This window comes from Sciurus carolinensis, chromosome 9 (assembly GCF_902686445.1).
Source record: "Sciurus carolinensis chromosome 9, mSciCar1.2, whole genome shotgun sequence".
Classification (NCBI taxonomy): Eukaryota; Metazoa; Chordata; class Mammalia; order Rodentia; family Sciuridae; genus Sciurus; species Sciurus carolinensis.
In genome coordinates, this window is record NC_062221.1 from 42,427,261 (window position 1) to 42,447,781 (window position 20,521).

The following is a 20,521-nucleotide window of genomic DNA, read 5'->3' on the forward strand; positions in this document are numbered from 1 at the left end:
ATCAACCAAGAGGGAAACCTAATGAACAAAATGTGCGATTTTGCAAAGATTATGTTGTGCAACCTTCTCAGTGCATCTTCAGTGATAAGAATTCCATTCTCCATTTGGGCATGTGATTCTCAGATATACGAATTTAAAGTGCAGTTGAACCTAACAGTAGTCATTGGGATTTACCACGCAAAGTACCAATCAATATCTTTTTGTTTTTGTTTTGGAGAAGGAGTTGTGAAAAATGCAATTAAATGTTCTTGGCAATGGGTGGAAAGCAGTCTCAAGTTGAAAATTCCAACACGACCTACTAATTAGGTACTTAAAAGGTTAGAGAAACAGGGCTGCAGGAATTTTTCATGCCAGGAGGCAAACAACCAAACCTAAGGGTGACAATGACCTGGAGACAACCTAGCAATCACAATGTCCTTCCCACCTATCCTTGAATGATATGGGGATGATGATTCCCAGGGGCCTCTTCCATTCCTCAGGGAGCCAAAAATTCAAGCACATGGCCAAGTGGGAAATTCTCAGACACAGGAAGATGATAGGGTTGGGAAAAACAATCCCCTGGTGATGGAGAACGGGAGACCCAGGTACTCCAGGAATGGCTGCCTTCCAAATAAAACAGTTAACATGGCTACAGGGTACTAAGAAGATATCTCACTGATGAGAATTGTAGAGGCTGGACTAAGTCCTGCATCCTTCTGAGATTCCATCAGGAGAAAGCAAGCACCTCCCTTAATCTGCAAGTGCAGCCATTCAACCATGTGCATCTTTATTCCTCACCTACTCTTCCACCCTACTCTTCCACTCAAGTTAAAGTTTTTCATCCTATGAACAAGGGAGGTAAACTCAGTATTATTGATCTGTAGGAGGTTTCAACCAAGATTTCAAACTAATCACCATCTTGGAGATAAGAGATAAGATCTGAGTCACAGAATTTAAATGATTTACTTCAAGTTAGGATTAAGATAAGATCCTATCAGTTTAGGGACTGCACTAGAAAACTGTGCATTTTGTTCCACATACAGATTTTAATCTTAGGTAAGAAAAATAAATAAATTTACTGTTCCTTATTCCTCTTCCTTTTAATTCCCTGGAAGACAAGCATTTTCCAATAACTAATTAAAGTGCCCAGTTACAGGACAGTGGTTACAGCTAGTACTGGTTCAGTTTAAAACACAAGAGGAATTCTTGCATGAGTTCTTGTTTTGTACAACTCAGATACATAGCGAGTGCTACTTCTTTTACAAATTTACATCAAGTGAGACAGTGAAATACAAGTGTGACTAGTTTACATTCAGAAAACTGAATGAATTACCAATAATCTTGGATGGAACTGTGATGCTGAATTAACTAGAACACTATGATGTTCTGTTCGTCCCAACCATAAGGAGTAACAAAGGAAATAAAAACAAAAGAAGTCTTCATAATCCTGGAAGAACAGGTAGCTAAGTGCATATCCAATCACAGACTTAATAAAAGGAAGAGGAAAAAACTGTCCTTGTCTGATTTCAAAATCCATTTGAGAAAACTGAACAGTCATTGCTTTGAAGCCTAAACCCATTTCTTTCTGGGTAAATCCTATTACACAAATCCCACAATAATCTTTCTCCACGTTTTAAGGTAGTCCAACTTCTATTAAGACCTTTTAAAGCTGACCATAGCATTTTAGCTTAGTTCTCAAACCCTCCAGATAAGAATCACCCAAATTATTTGTCAAAAGTATAGTTTCCAAATATAGATCTGGATCATTCTAGAGTTAATGAGGATATGGCCTATCTAGTCCCTTGATCTATGATCCATGATGCTATTACTTTAAGGACCTGAATTAACTTTAAATAGGCTCGTTTTATACTCTTAAAGTATAAACAATATTTCTGCATATACAAAAATGACATGTAATATGCTTTTTGCAGACAGGCTTTTAAAAATTTCTCACAATTACTGAGGGAGACACACAGATGCCAATCTAATTTTATGAATGTGATGTGGAGGCCTATAAATCTAGTCTTTAGGCCAGATTAAATTTGGTATAAAAGGAAAATAATGTTAGAGAATTAATGTACACCAAACTGTATCCAATGCTTGAATCATTTTAGAGAATTCAGCTGTTGGAGGGAATAATCTTAGCAAGATGAGATCCTCTCATTTCTGATGGGGATAATATATTCAGCAAGTTACTAACTATGTTTTCTTCTCCAAAGCAAATATTTATAAGGCACCCTGGGACTTCTAAACACAATATGGCCTAACTCTGAAAAGATTTTTATGACTGGAAAAGTAATTTAAATGAACACTTAAAAAATGTAAACATTCGTCAGTCCTCATCAGAATCCGAAATGTAATAATGTATATGGAAAGAAAAGAATGAACTCACCAAGTACTGTCTTAAAGCCAAAAGAAATAGTACAAGTAAAGTCACAGGCAGGCAGAAAAGTAAGAGAAGTGGAAGATTATTGATACAGGTATTCGTATACATTTAAATAATTCTGCATTAAAGAAAACAGCATATCTGATTTCAAAGACTGCAACAGAGGGCAATGTTTTTAGTATCAACAGCATAGTGCCTTTACCTGTGATATTATTTCAACCACACATGATTCTAAATCCTAGAAAGGAGCTGATACCTCCATCATCCTGCTCTGGAGACCCTCTGATGGAACTCTAATTGCTGAGTTTCTTGAGAAAACCCATCTCCAGGACTTGAGGTTCCCTCGAGTCCATCAAAGATCCCAGTGTGAGCAGCTGATGGAGGTGCGCTGCAGCCTGGCTCTGGGTCAGCTGTGTGTAAGGGAAGCAGGTGTGCACATCTTTGGACCAGCTTCCAAAGAATAAGTGGGCAGGGGCATAGTCCTCTATTCCTCTCCTAAATCCACCCCTCCTTCATTTACAGATTTACATGATGGTGTTCTCTAAACTAGAGGCCAAGTTACAAATGCACCTACTCATTTTTAAGTTCTACACCATGTATTGACCCTACAGAAATACAGTCTACACATAGACATTCTCAGTTATCCAGACCCTTGGATAACTGAAAGTCAATCTTTTAAAATGGCTCCATCCTCAAGGACTTCTGAGTGGGCAGAGCTGGTTGTGTGCCGGCACCGTAAAACCTGCTTCTTCCTACTTGCCAGCTGCCTGCCTCCCAAGCTCAATCTCTGGGTTATTTCCAATTCCCATCTGCCTCTCTTTTCTTAGGAGCTCTTCCCTAAGAAGAGCCTGGCTTTCTCAGGCTTCTCACTTTCACATGAATAGATGGGGCCAATAAGATGGCCATGCAAATATGCTCCAAAAAGTCTTGGGTATTCAACTCTTCTTGGTTGTTTTCATCACTTACTACTCAATGTTCCCCCCTGCCCTGTGCCCGGAACTCAAAAAGCCTTTTGGAAGAAGGAGGCTGGGGGCAGAACGGGGTTGATTTCTAGATAATATAGTCTATGGTAGCACTCAGGCTCACTTAAATCTGTTGTTGGAGACATATTAAGTTCCATTCGATATTTTTAAAATAGCATCATATTGCCATAAACTGATTCCTGGCTGTCAAATCAATTTTGTATTCATTAATTTGTTTTTAAGGAATAATATAGATGTGGACGCAAGCACATATGTTAAAAAATTACCCAAAATTCAGCTCACAATTTATTCTTTTTAGAAATTACTTTAAAATTTAAATCACTGAAGTGTACTTACCGTGGCATGATAATTTCTATACATAGGCATTTTTAATATCTTTGTCAGATAATCTTCCAATTGTTTCTGTAATGCAAATATTTTAGGTAAGAGTTAATATAGCCATATTCATAGAAAAATTTAAGTAATGATAATGATGAGATCATCATTTACTATTAACTTCTGAAGTTATTCAAATATTTACTAATATTATCACTGGGCAAGGAACCATGAATGGCATTAAATATTATTTCTATAGTTTTTCTTCAATTATTATTTAAATCTCTTCTTGATACTTAATATTTCACATGCATCAGTCTTTTATAAATTGCTAACAAGACCTGAGCTGTATATGTTTTTAATCCTCCATAGCTGAATCAATGCAATTGAAACAAAAGAAACAATTCAAAAAATTAACAAAATGAAAAGTTGGTTCTTTGAAAAAATAAATAAAATTGATAAACATTAGCTATGCTAATGTAGAGAGAGAAAAAAATTACTAAAATTCATGATGAAAAAGGAAATATCACAACAGACACTACTGAAATATAGAAGATAATTAGAAACTATTTTAAAAATTTATGTTCCAATAAAATAAAAAATCTCAAAGACATCAACAAATATATAGAGACATATGATCTAACCAAACTGAATCAGGAGGACACATACAATTTAAATAGATCAGTTTCAAGCAATGGAGTAGAAGATGGCATCAAAAGCCTACCAATCAAGAAACACCCAGGACCAGACAGATGGATTCTCAGCTGAGTTCTACAAGACCTGCAAAGAAGAATTAACACTAATACTCTACAAATTATTCCATGAAATAGAAATGGAGAGAACCCTTCCAAACTCATTCTATGAGGCTAATATCACCCTGATACCAAAACCAGACAAAGACACCTCAAGGAAAAGAAAGTTTCAGACCAATATCCCTGAAACATAGACATAAAAATTCTCAATAAAATTCTGGCAAATCGCATACAAAAACATATTAAAAATGTAGTGTACAGAGATCAAGTTGGGTTCATCCTAGTGAGGCAAGGTTGTTTCAATATATGGAAATCAATAATTATAAGACAAGAATCATATGATCACTTCAATAGATGCAGAAAAAGCATTTGACAAAATACAGCACCCTTTCATGTTCAAAACCCCTGAAAAACTAGGGATGGTAGGAACGTACCTCAACAATGTAAAAGTTATCTATGCTAAACAGAAGTCCAACATCATTCTAAATGGAGAAAAATTGAAAGCATTCCCTCTATCTGGAACAAGACAGCGATGCTCTCTTTCACCACTTCTATTCAACCTAGAGTGCTTGAAACTCTAGCCAGAGCAATCAGACAGATGAAAGAAGTTAAAGGGATACGAATAGGAAAAGAAATCAAACTATCACTATTTGCCAACCACATGATTCTATATTTAGAAGATTCAAAAAATTCCACCAGAAAACTTCTAGAACTAGTAAGTGAACTCAGCAAAGTAGCAGGATATAAAATTAACACCCATAAATCAAATGCATTTCTATACATCAGTGATGAATCCACTGAAAAACAAATTAAGAAAACTATAGCTATTGGAACAGGATTTGTTCATGGTAGGTAATTCTAGGTCATTTGTTGATTTTACCAAAACACCTGTGTATTTTCAATTCTAGCATTTAATTTACTGGAAGATTCAGCATAGTTTTTAAAAAGTTTTCAAGAAAAAAGGGAGAAAAATGTTAAAAGAAATAGATTTTCTAGTAAGATGTACCTTGATTTTTCAAATATGTTAAAATGTATCTGCATACAGACACATTTCCCCAGAGGGAAGGTGGGGTTTATAGGCTTGGAGCTTTGGAGTAACATATGTCAAGTGTATTGACCATGACACATAATCCAGCACCTTTTTGCTGAATCATTAAGGGTTAATAGAAACAATCACTTAAAAAATTTTTTTTTTTTTTTTTAGTTTTCGATGGACCTTTATTTTATATATTTATATGTGGTGCTGAGAGTCAAACCACTGCCCTCATGGTGCCAGGCAAGTACTCTACCACTAAGCTACAACCCCAGTGCCAGGAATAATCACTTTTAGTTGGATTCATTCATGTGCCTGCAATAATCCGAAATTATGTAATTTTATATGTCTAGGTTTTCATGGAAAATATTTAGTCCAGATCCCTAAAAAGATTTTAAAGATGGTAACTACAAAAAAAATAAAATATTCCCTCTGAAACATAAAAGTTTCAGATTATGAAACAGAATTCATAGAAATGAACATATTACCTATTAATATCCTAATAAAAACCACGAATCTCCCACCCCTTGCAGTGCCAACCTAAGCTGAGTGAGCAGAAGTGTCCCTTGTCCTGAGTTTCCTATCCTAGTGTATGAGTCTGTGTTCAGCCTACTCTCCTCGACCCTAACCGCCCCACCTGGAGCACAGCAATGCAACTTTCCAATATTTGATATTTAAAATGAACTAACACAGACAGAAGCAAACAGATGGAAATAAATGATTCTAAGAGAGTAGATCTCAAAACCCACAATTATACACTTAATCTTCAACTCACAACAAGCCCAGGGAGATGCTAGGAGGAGGACAGCTTCTTCATAGCATAGCTACTAACAAATACTCTTCACTGCTGATACACTTTCTTGATGGCTTGGGAGGATGGGGATACCTAACTGGTTCCAGAGAAGCTCAACCCTGCTAGGACCACAGACCACCGGTAAGAGAAACTGCAGCCAGACCCTCTCATTTCTCATTAAATGCCACCTTTCTACTGTGCTGCAAAACTACATTCAAAACAACAGAAAATCGTGTATGTATAATATGTTGTATGTCAAAATACACTCTACTGTCATGTGTATCTAAAAAGAATTTAAAAAATAAAAAGAACTGATAAAAACAAAAAACAAAAACAACAGAAGAATGAAAAGCACTTACCCTTCTACCAAAGAACTGTTCTTCTCGAATCATGTTTTCAGAGGAACGGGGCAAACTTGGCATCTCTCGAGGCTCCTCCCCTTTGACGTTCTGTCTTCTAAATGTGTGTCTAAAACACACACACATAATGAAACATTTATCAGAGAATTCTTTGACTGTAACTCTCATATTTCATGAAATGTCTTATTTTTAAAAGAGCTTATTTAATTGAAAACATCTACCAACAGGGGACTAGATAACCTAGAAAAGGAATGAAATACACTCTAGTCCAATTCATGTGCTGGGATAACTTCATCTGAATTCTGAAATGGTTACCTTCTGGTGGGAATAGGAATTCGGATAAAGGCTTTGTACTTCAGCAGTTCTCTATGAAATTCTTGAAAGTGCTTGAATTTCCTCTTGACTTGCCATTTAAATTCCCCATGTGTTAACTCAATAGTGTATAGATTGATACTTGGCACCTACAGTGATAAACAAAAATGGTTGATATTTTAGATAATAAAAACTCCAAAAGCTCTCAATGAACAAAAGCTAATTAATTAGTAACATATTTTGCATGAGTACTTTAAGCAAATGTTTCTCAAAAACAACTGATTACAGAATAATATTCTCTTAAACAGTCAATGATAAATCACACAAGACAAACTTTGGATCACACCGTAGTCCTACAAATCCTTACACACACAGACACAGAGGAATCTAGAAACCAGGGAAAGGAGACAATGAGTAAAGGCACTAATTAGCAGTAGGGGATCTAGACCACAAGTATAATCAGTGAACAGGTAACCAACCAGGGGAGGTGAGAGGGAAGCAGGAGGTGGTAGATGCCAGGAGCACCACCTTAGACCATTCTGTCCTTGAAGAAAAAAAAAAAAAAGCCTTCTTCCCTCCTGCTCCTTCTGAAACACACTGTGATGTCTGCCTTCATCTATGCTACTCATCTGTCCTGAGGTACTACCGGTATTCAGAAAGGGTGGGGAGAGAAAGTTGCTGCAGTACAGAGTATACAGTATATACTTGGATAACATAATCCTATGTATTATTATTATTACCTATTAATATTATTCAGATGAGGAAACAGAGAGGTGAAGTAACTTGCTTAAGATCACAAAGCAAAGACAGTAACTGGCCCTGCACTCTGGCTCTAGAGGGTACACATTTACCCCTTACACATTATTGCCTCTCAGTCTAAACACAGGCAGGTGAAATATGAGGCAAAGGTCATCTCAGAGATGCTCACCAGTTTATCAGAGAGGCATGGACCCAAGACACAGGAAAAGCCTAAAGCCTCAGGTGGAACAGCAAGGTGGGTGTACATTGGGAGTGAGCACGTGAGCAGGTGTTCAGGTTTAGGGTTGACCTGGTGAAGGCATTTTACTCTAAGGTCTTGTCACTGCTCAGTGAAAACAGATGTGAATGAGGACTAAAAGACAGAGCCTCAGGAAAAAAAAAAAAGGAGAGGCAGAGTCCGTGAGTAGAATTCCCTCAGCAGTGCTTCTGGGTAACAGCACTGGCCAATTTGAATCATGTTTTGTATTGTTTGTTTTGTTCTGGGACTGGATTTAAAAACCCAGGGGTGCTTAACTACTGGGTCAGATCCTCAGCCCTTTCTTAATCTTTAATTTTTGAGATAGGGTCTAAGTTGCTGAGGGTTTCCATAAATTGCTGAGGCCAGCCTTGAACTCTGATCCTCCTGTCTTAGCCCCCCAAGTTGCTGGGACTGTAGGTGTGTGCCACTGCACCCAGTAATTTTTTTTTTTAAGAGGCAAGTAGAATAAGCATTTTCTTGCTAAACAAGCATTAGGAAAACTAAACTTTTCCCTGACTTATACTTGGTATTCTAGCTATGATGGATATGCTTGAAAAACCTAAATGAAACAGAAAGCTGAGGAGACAGGAAGGCTCAGAGAGGCACCTTGCAATTTAAATTAATAAAATGCCTTCAATGCCAAAAAGAATATTGTCCAGAATGGGGAGAAAAGAGTATGTGAATAACAATTAAATAAGAAGGAAGCAAAATCCCAGGAGATGAGGACTTGGAAACAAGGCAAACAAAATGACAAACAAAAGCCTAAAGAATATGGTCCCAGTTGGGAGGAAGGAAAGTGAAAGTCAACGCAGCAATTCACACGTATCCACAAAAGGTAAGTTCTTAAGCGCTCTGACCCTTGTGGTAGACGTGAAGCGCTCCACCTCCAGAACTTGTGCTTTTATTGGACAGCCGGAGAGATACGTCTGTATATTAGGCTCCTTAAATCCTTGAGTGCTATAGATAGCAGAGAAGGGGATACACCCTAAAAAATAAATACGCAGACAAGGTTATTCCAACACGCGACAGTAGGAGGACTTGCCTTATACAGGTCTCCTTTCGAGAATCAATTGCTAAAATAAGTAAGCCTTTTAGGGGACGATTCGCAGCCCTGGGTTCTGATCTCTGCAAAGAAGACGGATCATTTGCTGGTTATTGCAAACTGTGCTCTGCCAACCAACCCTGACGGGCTCCCTCCTCCCTGAGATCAGCAGGCTTTACCTTCCTGAGTCCTGGGATCACTGGGAGACACATCGTATTCCACCTCCTCTCCCTCAAAGTGGAGTTCCCGCGTGTCCAGATTTTCTATCAAATTGCTCATGTCGGCAGCAATTTTCTGCAGTGCAGAGGTATTCACCCTTGGCTCATTTTTCAAGGACATGTTAACTTCAGATGGGGTAGAAGCAATGGGGCTGAGAAAGAGGAAAAAGGGTTCCATAATTACATTTTGGTCTAGGAAAACCCCGTAGCACAATTTGAATCCTGGCTTACCTACAGTGCTGGGAGGCAAGTCAGCTTCCAGTGTGAACCCCAGTTACCCCAAACGACCTTTCAATTACCTTCCTGCTTAACATTTAAAGGACTCCTAGCTTGTAAGTTAAAATGGAGAGAAATACTTAATTGTAAACAAAAAAGAAAAAGAAATACCACATTGAATACGTGCCAACATTTCTCTCATACAATTTTATGAACTTGGATAAATGAAGAGAGATGTAAGGGAAATCAATTTGGGAATGCTTATTCCAAGAAAATAAAGTACTTCTTAGCTATAATAAATACACGAAAAGAAAAAAAAAATCATGTAAAAGAAGAAACTTTCAACATTTCCTAAAGAAAATTTAGGGTACTTCACATATCTAAATATGTAGATGTGGAAACATTTTTATGATAACATAATCTTTGTATATTTTCTCGGTTGGTGATACTCCAAGCATCGTATACTACCTCTTTGAGATATGAGGTTTTGGTCATGACTTTGCATGAGGTAAAATGATGTACGTGTCTTGAAAGGAAATTGATTAATATCCCTGTTCCTAAAGATACCTGAAGTGCTAGAATTACACTTCTCTCCTTTTTTAAAAAAGAAAACTGGTTCTATTTCATCCTGACATTTAATAACACAAGTCGCTGCACACCAGTACCCAGAGAAGAAGAGTTCATATAGATTTTATTTTTCATTTAAAATACTGAGATTTAAGCCTTCAGCACTGTCATCAGAGTTGGATGAAAATTCAATAATGCTTTATATAGAAATAATCTCTCTGTCACAACCAAGCTCTAAATGGAAGGGCTCTCATACAGGTAATTCTTTCACAGATGTTCATTAACTACTGCAAATTGCAAACATTAACTAAGTATCCACCATATGTGAGACTCAAGGAATGAAAATATGAAGGGGAATAAGGCCAGTGCCTGTGATTAAGGAGTACCTGATGTGGGTGAGGGAAATACCCCTAGTTCACCACTGGCCACATCCAAGGTCTTCCTGAGGATGGAAGGTACCAAGGAGAAGATCCTTAGCAGGGTTCTTATATCTAAGTTCCTGTGAACTGTATAATTAATCATTTCTATTTTTCCATGTTGGATGTAGGGAGACTTGAAGCCAAACTTGTAGCCTGCTAATAGCAAAATAAGATTATCTTTGCATGCACTCAGCTGGTGGTAATCCTTGTAGAAGCTATTATGTTGACCATTAATAATAAACCATTGAAGGCTTGCTATTTTTATCTTGAAGATGACAAGAATTTGTCTTCCTCTCTCTATAGATAAGGAAACTGAGACACAGAGAGATTAGATTACTTGACCAATGCTTGATGGTGGAGGAAGGATTTCAATCCAGGTTTCTCTGAACCAAAAGTCAAGGTTCTCAACCAGTCTTTATCTTGCTATTTTTTGGAGATATGTTAGTGTCTGGGATAGAGGGAAATGTTAACATAAACAAGCATCTTGAGACAAATCCCTTTAAGAGATGACTCTAGCCAGGTGTGGTGGCCTGTAATTCCAGTAGTTTGGGAGGCTGAGCAGGAGGATCACAAGTTTAAGGCCAATCAGCAATTTAGAGAGACCCTTTCTCAATATTTAAAAGAAATAAATAAATAAGGAGGGCTTAAGCCAGCCCTCCTTATTTATTTATTTTTACTTAAGTCCCTGGTTTCAATCCCTAGTAGGAGAGAGAGAGAGAGAGAGAGATGATGAATGGAAAGAACTGAAAATTCCTCTGCAGCTCAGTCTCCACAGGACAAAGCTATTTCAATTCTCAGGGTCTTTGTTTCCTTATCTATAAATTAAGGAGACTGAACCATTTCATCTCTAGCGTTCCTTTAATAATAAACCCTAATTGTAGAAAAAAAGGTGCCATAAAATTGTTCAGCCTCCCTTAGTTTAATTAACTTAACCCTTCTCCTATCCCAAGAAATTAATCCAAGTAGTTCTATACTTGATTAAGAGAAGCAGGTGGCAGAATGTTTTCTAACCTGCATAATTTAATTAAGGTTGGTTTAACCTCCATTTAGGAATTGTTGCTTCTGAACACAATTAAAACATTTATTTATTTCCTTCTCTCTTAATTCAACAAAGAAACACTTTTTAGATGCCAAGCCTAAGCCAGGTTTTTATACAAGGTAATTAAAAGTTCAGAGGAAATGAGACAAGGAAAAACAGGTCAGATATTACATCGTACCATTGTTACTTGTTAATTTTTATGGATTTTAGTTTTTTTATTGATTAAACAGACTTATGCTTAACTTTGCCAACTTTCTCAGGATAGCAAAGAAATACAAGGTTATTGCAAATGACCTTCCCTTTAAACAAAGTTCTAACATTAAAAATGCATGTTGATAAATTTATATTATGGTCATATGTAATTCTTTTGTTTTTAATTTTATTTTATTGGTGCATTCCAATTTTACATAATAGTGGGAATCATTATGCCATATTTGTACATGTACATAACAGAATGCGATCAATCTTGTTCCTTGGCACCTTCCCTTTCCCTCCATTCCTCCCTCCAATCCTCTTGCTCTATTCTGCAGTATTGTGCTAATCCTCTTTCTACTTTTATTACTGTTATTTAAATTAGTGCATTATAATTATTCATAATAGCGGTATTTACTGTGGGACTTTCATCCTTGGACATAGCATAATTTGGTAGATTTTGTCCCCAGTACTTCTCCGTACCCTTCCTTCCTCCATCCCTCCCTCTACTCTGTTGGTCTCCCTTCTATTTTCATAAGATCCTTAACACACATTTTTAAAAATAATTTTAAAATGCACCTACAAGATAATTGGGATGAATAATATAGAGTCACTTGATCAAGCTAATATAAATATCTTATTTCCAACAGGGAAAGACCATGGAATGAATCTAACATAATTTTCCTAGGTACATGTGTGAAAATACCTAAGTGAAGCTCACCATCGAGTACATCCACAAGAATGGGGTCCTAATTAGAAGAAGATATATTCCATGCTCATAAAATTGTATCAAAATGAATTCTATTGTCATATATAACTAAAAAGAACCAATTAAAAAAAAGAGAAAAGAAGCATATTAACATGGATGAGTAGAAAAATAAACAGGATAAAAGTCTTAATACTAACAGCCTTTTAACATTTATCTTCAAGTGTTTATTATGTGCTAAGCATAATTTTTGCACAATTGTTATTTAGTACGCATAACAGACTTGACTCTAGAGATTTAGTTATTTGTCCAGAGTCACTTAGTTTATATCACAGTCAAGTTTTTAAAAAGACTGTCTCTAAAATCTTATGAACTCAGTTATACAGGTTTATGATTACTGATTTTATTTTATGGTTATAAATTAATCTCTTCTATGAAGCGTATGTTCTGTGACAACAAGCGGGGACTTCTACTTTAATAACCGTATGTTGGAAAGGATCACATTAACCCCACTGTCATTACGATAATGGAAGCAACATGTCCTGACATCTTTCTGAATTTTTATGATTCACAATGTAAGATCTCAGTGGGCTCAGAGGGTCTGCAGATCTGCTCATGTGATCCCAAAGCCTTCACCACGTAACAATGGAAAAGGCATCATGTGGTTTGTCCGTTGCTGCCTGCACTCTATCCACAACTGAGTTGCTGGTGTCCTTGAATATGGAACTGTACCTGCATGTACACTCCTATGTTGTCAAATCATCATGGATCAGTCAATGTTTTCTTTCATCTCGAATAATCCATATTGGGGGGGTAAGCAGCTGCCAGAGTCCTGGTCTACGTTACCCAGCAGTGGGATAAGGCCGTCAGTGTTTACACTTAAGATAATGCAATTCATTTTGTTACCTCCTTATAAAATTATACTGCATGATCTTTATCTCTTTCAGTACCAGGAAGAGATGGTACCAATGGAGAACTAAGAGCAGCTGTGTTTTACTTCTATGTGCATCTGTATGTGGGAAATAAAGTAAGGGTTGGTTTTTGGTATTTTCCCCCCTGGTTTTGAATATTAAAATTAAAAACCTTTGCAGGGATGATTTAATGACCTCCTACTATTCAGTGATGAAAGGAAAGTTGCATTTGTGTCTGATCTCAATTTTCAACAAGATTAGGAAGTACAGAACATCAAAGAGAAGCAGATATCCTCCTTTACAGATAAGTACATAAACATTCCTTGAGCCAAATAACAGTAATAACATTATCAATGATAATTATTGATAGTAAAGTAAATTTTGGCATTAGCTAATATTTGCCAAATATATACAACATGCTAGGGACTATACAAAGAGATTAATCACATGACCTATTTTAATCCATACAATAATCTTAGAAGCTGAGTCTTTCTGTTAACCATACTTTAAAGAGAAGTTTAGTGAATGAAGGTAGGAAACTTGCCCAGAGCCATATGGGGGCAAAGTGAGGCAGCTGGAACTGACCCTACTGAACAGGCCTCTGAAATCCAGCTACTTAACAAACCAGCAATGAGAATGGGGTGGAGGGAAGAGCTGGCCACCAAGAGTCTTTTACACCTACTTTATCTATTCTTAAAAAACTTCCCTAAAACCAGCAATAACAACAGAACTCCAGCATTTATTCTGTGAACATAATTGTGACTTACTTCTTGCTTCCCTTTCTAAGTAATATGTGAAGTTCTCCTATATTTCTTCCCTATATGTTACTTGTGCTTACCAGGAGGAATAAACACAAGAAGAGTTATAAGCTGAAAAATCATATCATGATGTATGAATGTGAAAAGAATTATAATGAAACCATTTTAAACCAGACTGATTTGCAGGGATTTCTTATTTTCCCATTTTTTATTATGATGAAACTAACTGGAGCCCATATATGTATTATACAGAAAATTTTTTTCTAAAACAAACCTGATGCTCCCTAAAGTACAAAAATCATAAATGTGGATTTAAGTACTAAACTCAGTCTCTAGTGATATAATAAGTCTTGGATAAATATTTTTTTAATTTAGCTGACTTAGAACAAAGTAAATGGTATTACCATATTTTACTTTTCAGGCTATTTATTTTGAGAAAAATAACACATTTTAAAAAAACCTGTTGACATTTCCTTGGATTTTTTTCCCCCTCTTGGATTTTTAAATTTAAAAAAATCACTTCCACAAATACCAATGGAGGGCCCATTATGTACTGTGCTCACTCAGAAAATTAGACATCAGTGGTATAGGAGGCAGGCTGGCTGCCCTAGGATGGTTCTGTGCTTACTATCAGTGTAACCTGAGGCAATCACCAGCTCCAGAGGGTCAGTGTCCCCTCTGTGAATTGGAAATGGTGCCACCTGGATCTCTGCTCTTAGGAAGCTTTGAGAAGTCATGCAGGAATGGATGAATATCTAAGGTGATCTGGGTTGCCAGCATCACCTTTAATACAATTAAAAGGTGGCCCCTGAAAGGTCAGTTTCCTTCACCTCAGTGTTCTTCAGGCTGGCCAGCTAGGTGGTACTGTTATCTCTCATTTAGCTCCTTGAACAGTCTAGCAGCTGTCTTTCCAGTTGGGCTACTTCATGAATGGAGTTCTCCCATTCAACTAGTCCTGCCATTTCTGTACTACACCACACAAATTGTGAGAACCCAGTAGGCCTTCCCCTGCAAACTCAATCAAGGACGGCAGTCACCAGGCAGATCTGGGTGCCGCTCCTTTTTTTGCCCAGTTCCCTGGCTTCAGCCCCTATGTCTCCCCCAGTTATGCAATTCCTTCTTTACACACATCGGTACTTGTTCCTCTACGTTGGCTCCTGCTTCCTTTGGGGTCTAGTTAGTTGTATGACTTTGATGACACCTACTAGTGCACAGCCACTCCCCAAAAATAAGTGTGCACTCATGCACAACATTTTGCATAAATTTTTACAGGTCTGTGGTTGTCTTCTTGGGACGCTTAGGTTAAAAAGCCTTATCCCCTGAGCTGTGCTCATGTATGATGTGCCGACACAACCATCCTCGCATAAGACAGGGACATTCCTAGGGCAGGAGGGTCAGAGCCGTGCCAGTCACCATGGACACCTTGCTGAGCACCCGCTCAGCACATATTTGTTATTAAGTCAATTAATCAGTGAGCTGTCCACAGAGAAACCTGTCAGCTGCAGGTTGGTCAACGCAAAACACAAAGAGGTATTGTTCCCCTCAGATCCCACAGCTGCGCTCAGATGTGAAAGGCTGCTGGTTGAAAGAACCTCCGAGAGGAGCGGAACATGAAAGAAAGAGAAAGGAAGCCAAAGCCATCGCAACTAACACAGCCAACTGCTACCAGAGCGAGGCGAGCCAGGTTTTTGCCCAGGGCTTCTCAAGCATCTTCTCAATGTAATCTTGACAATGACTTCATGGGGACATTCTACCACTATTCCCACTTTATAGATAATGAGACAGGTTGACCCAGATGTCAGCCAGAGAGGCAGTAAGCCAGCTCTCAGCCCAGCGCAGGCCCATCTGCAAGCCACATGCCTGTTCCACCTGTCTTCCGCTTACCTCTGTGCCAAGGTGAGGAGATGCTGTGATGTGGAGTCACGGCGCCCCTCTCCTGCTCATGGCCGGGGAGTCTAGCTTGCTGTTGCGGCTGTGGTTCTAAGAGACGGCACTGATTCTCAAACACGACCCTCCTGCTGAGCTCCACGTCTAATCTCGTCTCAGGACCCCAGAGCCCTGCCGTCTTCCACTTGGTATCCTTCCTTCTGGTTTCATATCAAACCCTCCAATTGGGCTAAGAGTCATATTGCTTTTCTTCCCAAGGAGTTGAGATCTGAGATGATGGCATTAAATTATCTGAATTCCCAGTGCCCACAGACCAGAAGTTGGAAGTCATATTCACTCTTTTCACTAGCTAAAACCAACAACAGTTCTCTAGTGACATAAAGCAGGATGTCTACATAGTTCTTAAACTTTCCATAATATCTGCCATTAGTGAATTTTGACTAGTATGTTATTCAGATACTTCTAATAATGATCCTTATGGTCATTTAATAATAACCGAAGAAACTAGGGCAGCTTTATGACACAGAAGTGTAAATCAGTTGCATGAAATGTCATTGTTTCTAGAAAGGACAACCTTCCACACAGTTGTTTCCCCACCCACTACTCAACTGGGATATAACTGACATCTTATTTGCATTGAGCTTGCTTCCTTCCTTCCTTCCTTCTTTCCTTCCTTCCTCCCTCCCTCCCTTTGTCCCTCCCTTCATTTTTGCAGCATTGGGGACTGAACCCATGGGTATACTACCACTGAGCTTTTTATTATTTACTTTGGGACAGGAACTCACTAAGCTGCAGAGGCTGGCCTCAAATTTGCCAATCTCCTGCCTCAGCTTCCCAAGCCACTGGGATCACAGGTTTGCACCACTGTACCTGGCTGCTTGAGTTATTTCTTGATTCATATTATTTTCCCTGAATCCCTTGACCTCCTTGTGTCGGCTTTTAGAAACATCCAAGGCCTCTGTTATCTCTGACATGAGCTTTCTTAGTAATTTCTTTTGATACATCCTAGAACTGAATGTCACCCTCTTTGCAGCAGTACCATCTGTTGCAGTTAATCTGTCGTCTCTCTGAATTCAGGTTTTGTTTCAAGAGGCAGATATAAGTGTTAAAGGAAACTGACATCTACTTTAAATATTGGTGGTTAGGCATATCCTGCACTGAAAGACACATTACAGGCCTCATGTGTATTACTTTCTAATCCTCACAGCAATCTCCTTTTGGAATCCAGGATACAGGGCCACAGCAACACCCTGGGGCTGCACGGTTGTGTGTGGAAGGACTGGTTCCACTGAGTGGGCCTCCCCCATGGGTTCAGTCCCAGTAGCCTCTCTGGCCCTTGCTCATGGAGACCCCTGGTCAAAGCCACTCTTATCCCAATACCACCAACACGATGCCCTCCCCCTGGGAGAGGGCAGGGCTTTAGCACAGCCGCCACAGCATAGAACACAGCTCTCATGTTCCACTGACCTCTGTCCAGACTCACAGAGGCACTAGCTCATCTTGGCCTTGGGTTCAGATGACAGGCTGCACTACAGCCACGTGATCTTGCTTCCTCTGGAGTTGCTTGTGTGGGTAGGGGGAACATGGGGGACCAAGTCACACAACCTGTGGGGCACGGCAAGTTAAGCTGCTGCAGAAGGATGTTTCTCCCTTCTCCTCCCTGACTAGTGAGCCCTGGGTGCCACACGGCTCACCCAGAGAGAGTCCTCTGTGGCTGAGCACCCAGCTGCTTTTCTTGGGACACTGACGGTCAGGAAACACACTCCTTGCGCTCTTCCCTGTCTCTTCTCTTCACCTCTCACTTCGGCTGTCCTGGAATATAACAACTCCCATAATGCCCGCCCTGTCACTCCAGTTCAGCTCTAGGCAGGAAACTTGTGCTAGCACAGGGCTGGGATCAGGATTCCTGAGCCTGTGTTTTCTCCACTGAACTATCCTGCCCCCTGCAGAAATCCATTTTGTGTTGAAGTTACAGTAATAATCAAAAAGAAAATTGCATCGTGCTTTCAGTAGGCCAGGCAGGAAATCTGGGTACTCTGAGCACATTAATTCTGTCGAGCCTGACAATAGACCCATCAAGGGGTTGCTATTCTTATCCCTTTTTTATAAACAAGGAAACAGAAAACACAGACAAGTTGGGTTAGGTTATGGTGTGGATATGAGGTGCCCCCTAAAGCTCCTGTGTTAGTGCTGGAGATAAAATGATGGCTGTAACCTAATCAGTTTGTCCTGGTTTGAATGGACCGACTGCGTGGTAACTGAAGGGCTGGGGGTGGCATGGTGTGGCTGAAGGAAGTGGGTCACTGGGTGTGTAATCTAAAAGGGGACAAATTCCCTAGTCCCTCCTCCTCTCTCTCTGCTTCTAGGCTACCATGGGCTGAGCAGCTCTCCTCCACTGCCTCCCTTCTGCCATGATATGCTGCCTCTCCATGAGCCCAGAGCAATGGCGTCAGCCACCAGAGTAAACCTCTGAAATCATGAGCCAAAATAAACTTTTCCTCCTCCACATTGTCCTTGTCAGATATTTTGATCACAGTGATGAACAGCTAATTAACACAGGTGACTTGCCCAAGGTCACACAGCTACCTGGTTTGTTCCTGTTTTTGCCTTGACTAACCTCAGCAAAGTTATTTTAGTTAGCGCTCAGCTTCCTCATCTAAAACCTGAAAAGAAAAACATCGGTTTTACATGAAGATGCAGTTATCTGTGTGGAGGGCTTTATAACAGATACAATACTACCCAGAAAACTCCTCTCTCAGCATTACTGTATGTTAGGGGGAAAAAAAAATAGTACATTCTAAGCAACCCCACCCAGAGGATGAAAACCCAGCCTCAATGCCAGGGGTATGTAGATAAGGAGTCTGAGTCAACACAGAAGCCTTATTTCCACAACGCACATGAGAATGTGTGTTTGAAGAGAAAACAAGGAAGGGCCACTCCTAATTTCAAAACTTGATAATAAGTTTATTAGGAATGAGAGAGAGACTTTGTACAACCACTGGGTTGACTTCAATCAGTAAAAATCTCAGGGGAGAAGATTCTTTATAGAAAAAGATTGATGAGGAAAAGAAAGAATTGGATTTCAAAAAACATCCTTCAATGTTAAATGAATATTTAATTTTGTATAGGCAATGATAGACTATTCACATATTGTGACTTAGGAGAGGACATTAACTGCATGTACACTTTAGGAACAAACTTCATTCTGGTGGATAAATTATGCTAAGCAAAGTAAGAAAAATGTCTCACTAAAGCAGAGATCACCACTGATTCCATGAATGAGCAATATATGGGCAAGATAAAGATTTTCCCCAATAGGGTTCATTTGTATTAAAATGACAAAGAAAAACATTTCTTTCACTGGTTCTGTTTTTTTTTTTAATTTTTTTTTTTATTGTATACAAATGGGATACATGTTGTTTCTCTATTTGTACATACAGTCAAGGCATACCATTTGTGTAATTATACGTTTACATAGGGCAATGATGTTTATTTTTTTTTCCTTCCCCCCCACCCCTCCCACCCCTCTTTTCCCTCTATACAGTCCTTCTTTCCTTCATTCTTACCGCTCTCCTTATCCCTAACCCTAAACCTAATGCTAACCCCTCCCACCCCCCCATTATATGTCCTCATCCGCTTATCAGCGAGATCATTCGTCCTTTAGTTTTTTGAGATTGGCTTATCTCACTTAGCATGATATTCTCCAATTTCGTCCATTTGCCTACAAATGCCATAATTTTATCATTCTTCATTGCGGAGTAATATTCCATTGTATAAATATGCCACAATTTCTTTATCCATTCATCAACTGAAGGGCATCTAGGTTGGTTCCACAATCTGGCTATGGTGAATTGAGCAGCAATGAACATTGATGTGGCTGTATCTCTGGAGTATGCTGATTTTAAGTCCTTTGGGTATAGGCCAAGGAGTGGGATAGCTGGGTCAAATGGTGTTTCCATTCCAAGCTTTCTGAGGAATCTCCACACTGCTTTCCAGAGTGGCTGCACTAATTTGCAACCCCACCAGAAATGTATGAGTGTTCCTTTTTCACCACATCCTCGCCAACACCTATTGTTGCTTGTATTCTTGATAATCGCCATTCTAATTGGGGTGAGATGAAATCTTAGGGTAGTTTTGATTTGCATTTCCCTTATTACTAGGGATGTTGAACATTTTTTCATATATCTGTTGATTACTTGTACATCTTCTTCTGTGAAGTGTCTGTTCATTTCCTTAGCCCATTTGTTGATTGGATTATTTGTATTCTTCGTGTAGAGTTTTTTGAATTCTTTATAGATTCTGGAAATTAGCGCTCTATCTGTGGTATGGTTGGCAAAGATATTCTCCCACTCTGTAGGCTCTCTCTTCACATTTCTGATAGTTTCCTTTGCTGAGAGAAAGCTTTTTAGTTTGAATCTATCCCAGTTGTTGATTCTTCCTTTTATTTCTTGTGCTATGGGAGTCCTGTTAAGGAAGTCTGATCCTAAGCCAACAAGTTGAAGATTTGGACCTACTTTTTCTTCTATAAGATGCAGGGTCTCTGGTCTGATTCCGAGGTCCTTGATCCATTTTGAGTTGAGTTTTGTATAGGGTGAGAGATAGAGGTTTAATTTCATTCTATTGCATATGTTTTTCAGTTTTCCCAGCACCATTTGTT

At 38.9% G+C, this 20,521-nt stretch overlaps 1 protein-coding gene across 3 annotated transcripts in view; it reads right to left on the reverse strand.

The window, feature by feature from the left end:
- Positions 1–20,521, reverse strand: part of Pld1 (phospholipase D1) — a 218,175-nt gene that overhangs the window by 110,756 nt on the left and 86,898 nt on the right. For all 3 annotated transcript variants that reach the window (XM_047564308.1, XM_047564306.1, XM_047564307.1), the window contains 5 exons: positions 9,131–9,321; positions 8,767–8,894; positions 6,916–7,061; positions 6,601–6,709; positions 3,685–3,750 (listed from right to left, as the gene is read on the reverse strand). In XM_047564308.1, the coding sequence (XP_047420264.1) occupies positions 3,685–3,750; positions 6,601–6,709; positions 6,916–7,061; positions 8,767–8,894; positions 9,131–9,290 (609 nt within the window). In that variant the 5' untranslated portion in view covers positions 9,291–9,321. The remainder of the gene's footprint in view (positions 1–3,684; positions 3,751–6,600; positions 6,710–6,915; positions 7,062–8,766; positions 8,895–9,130; positions 9,322–20,521) is intronic.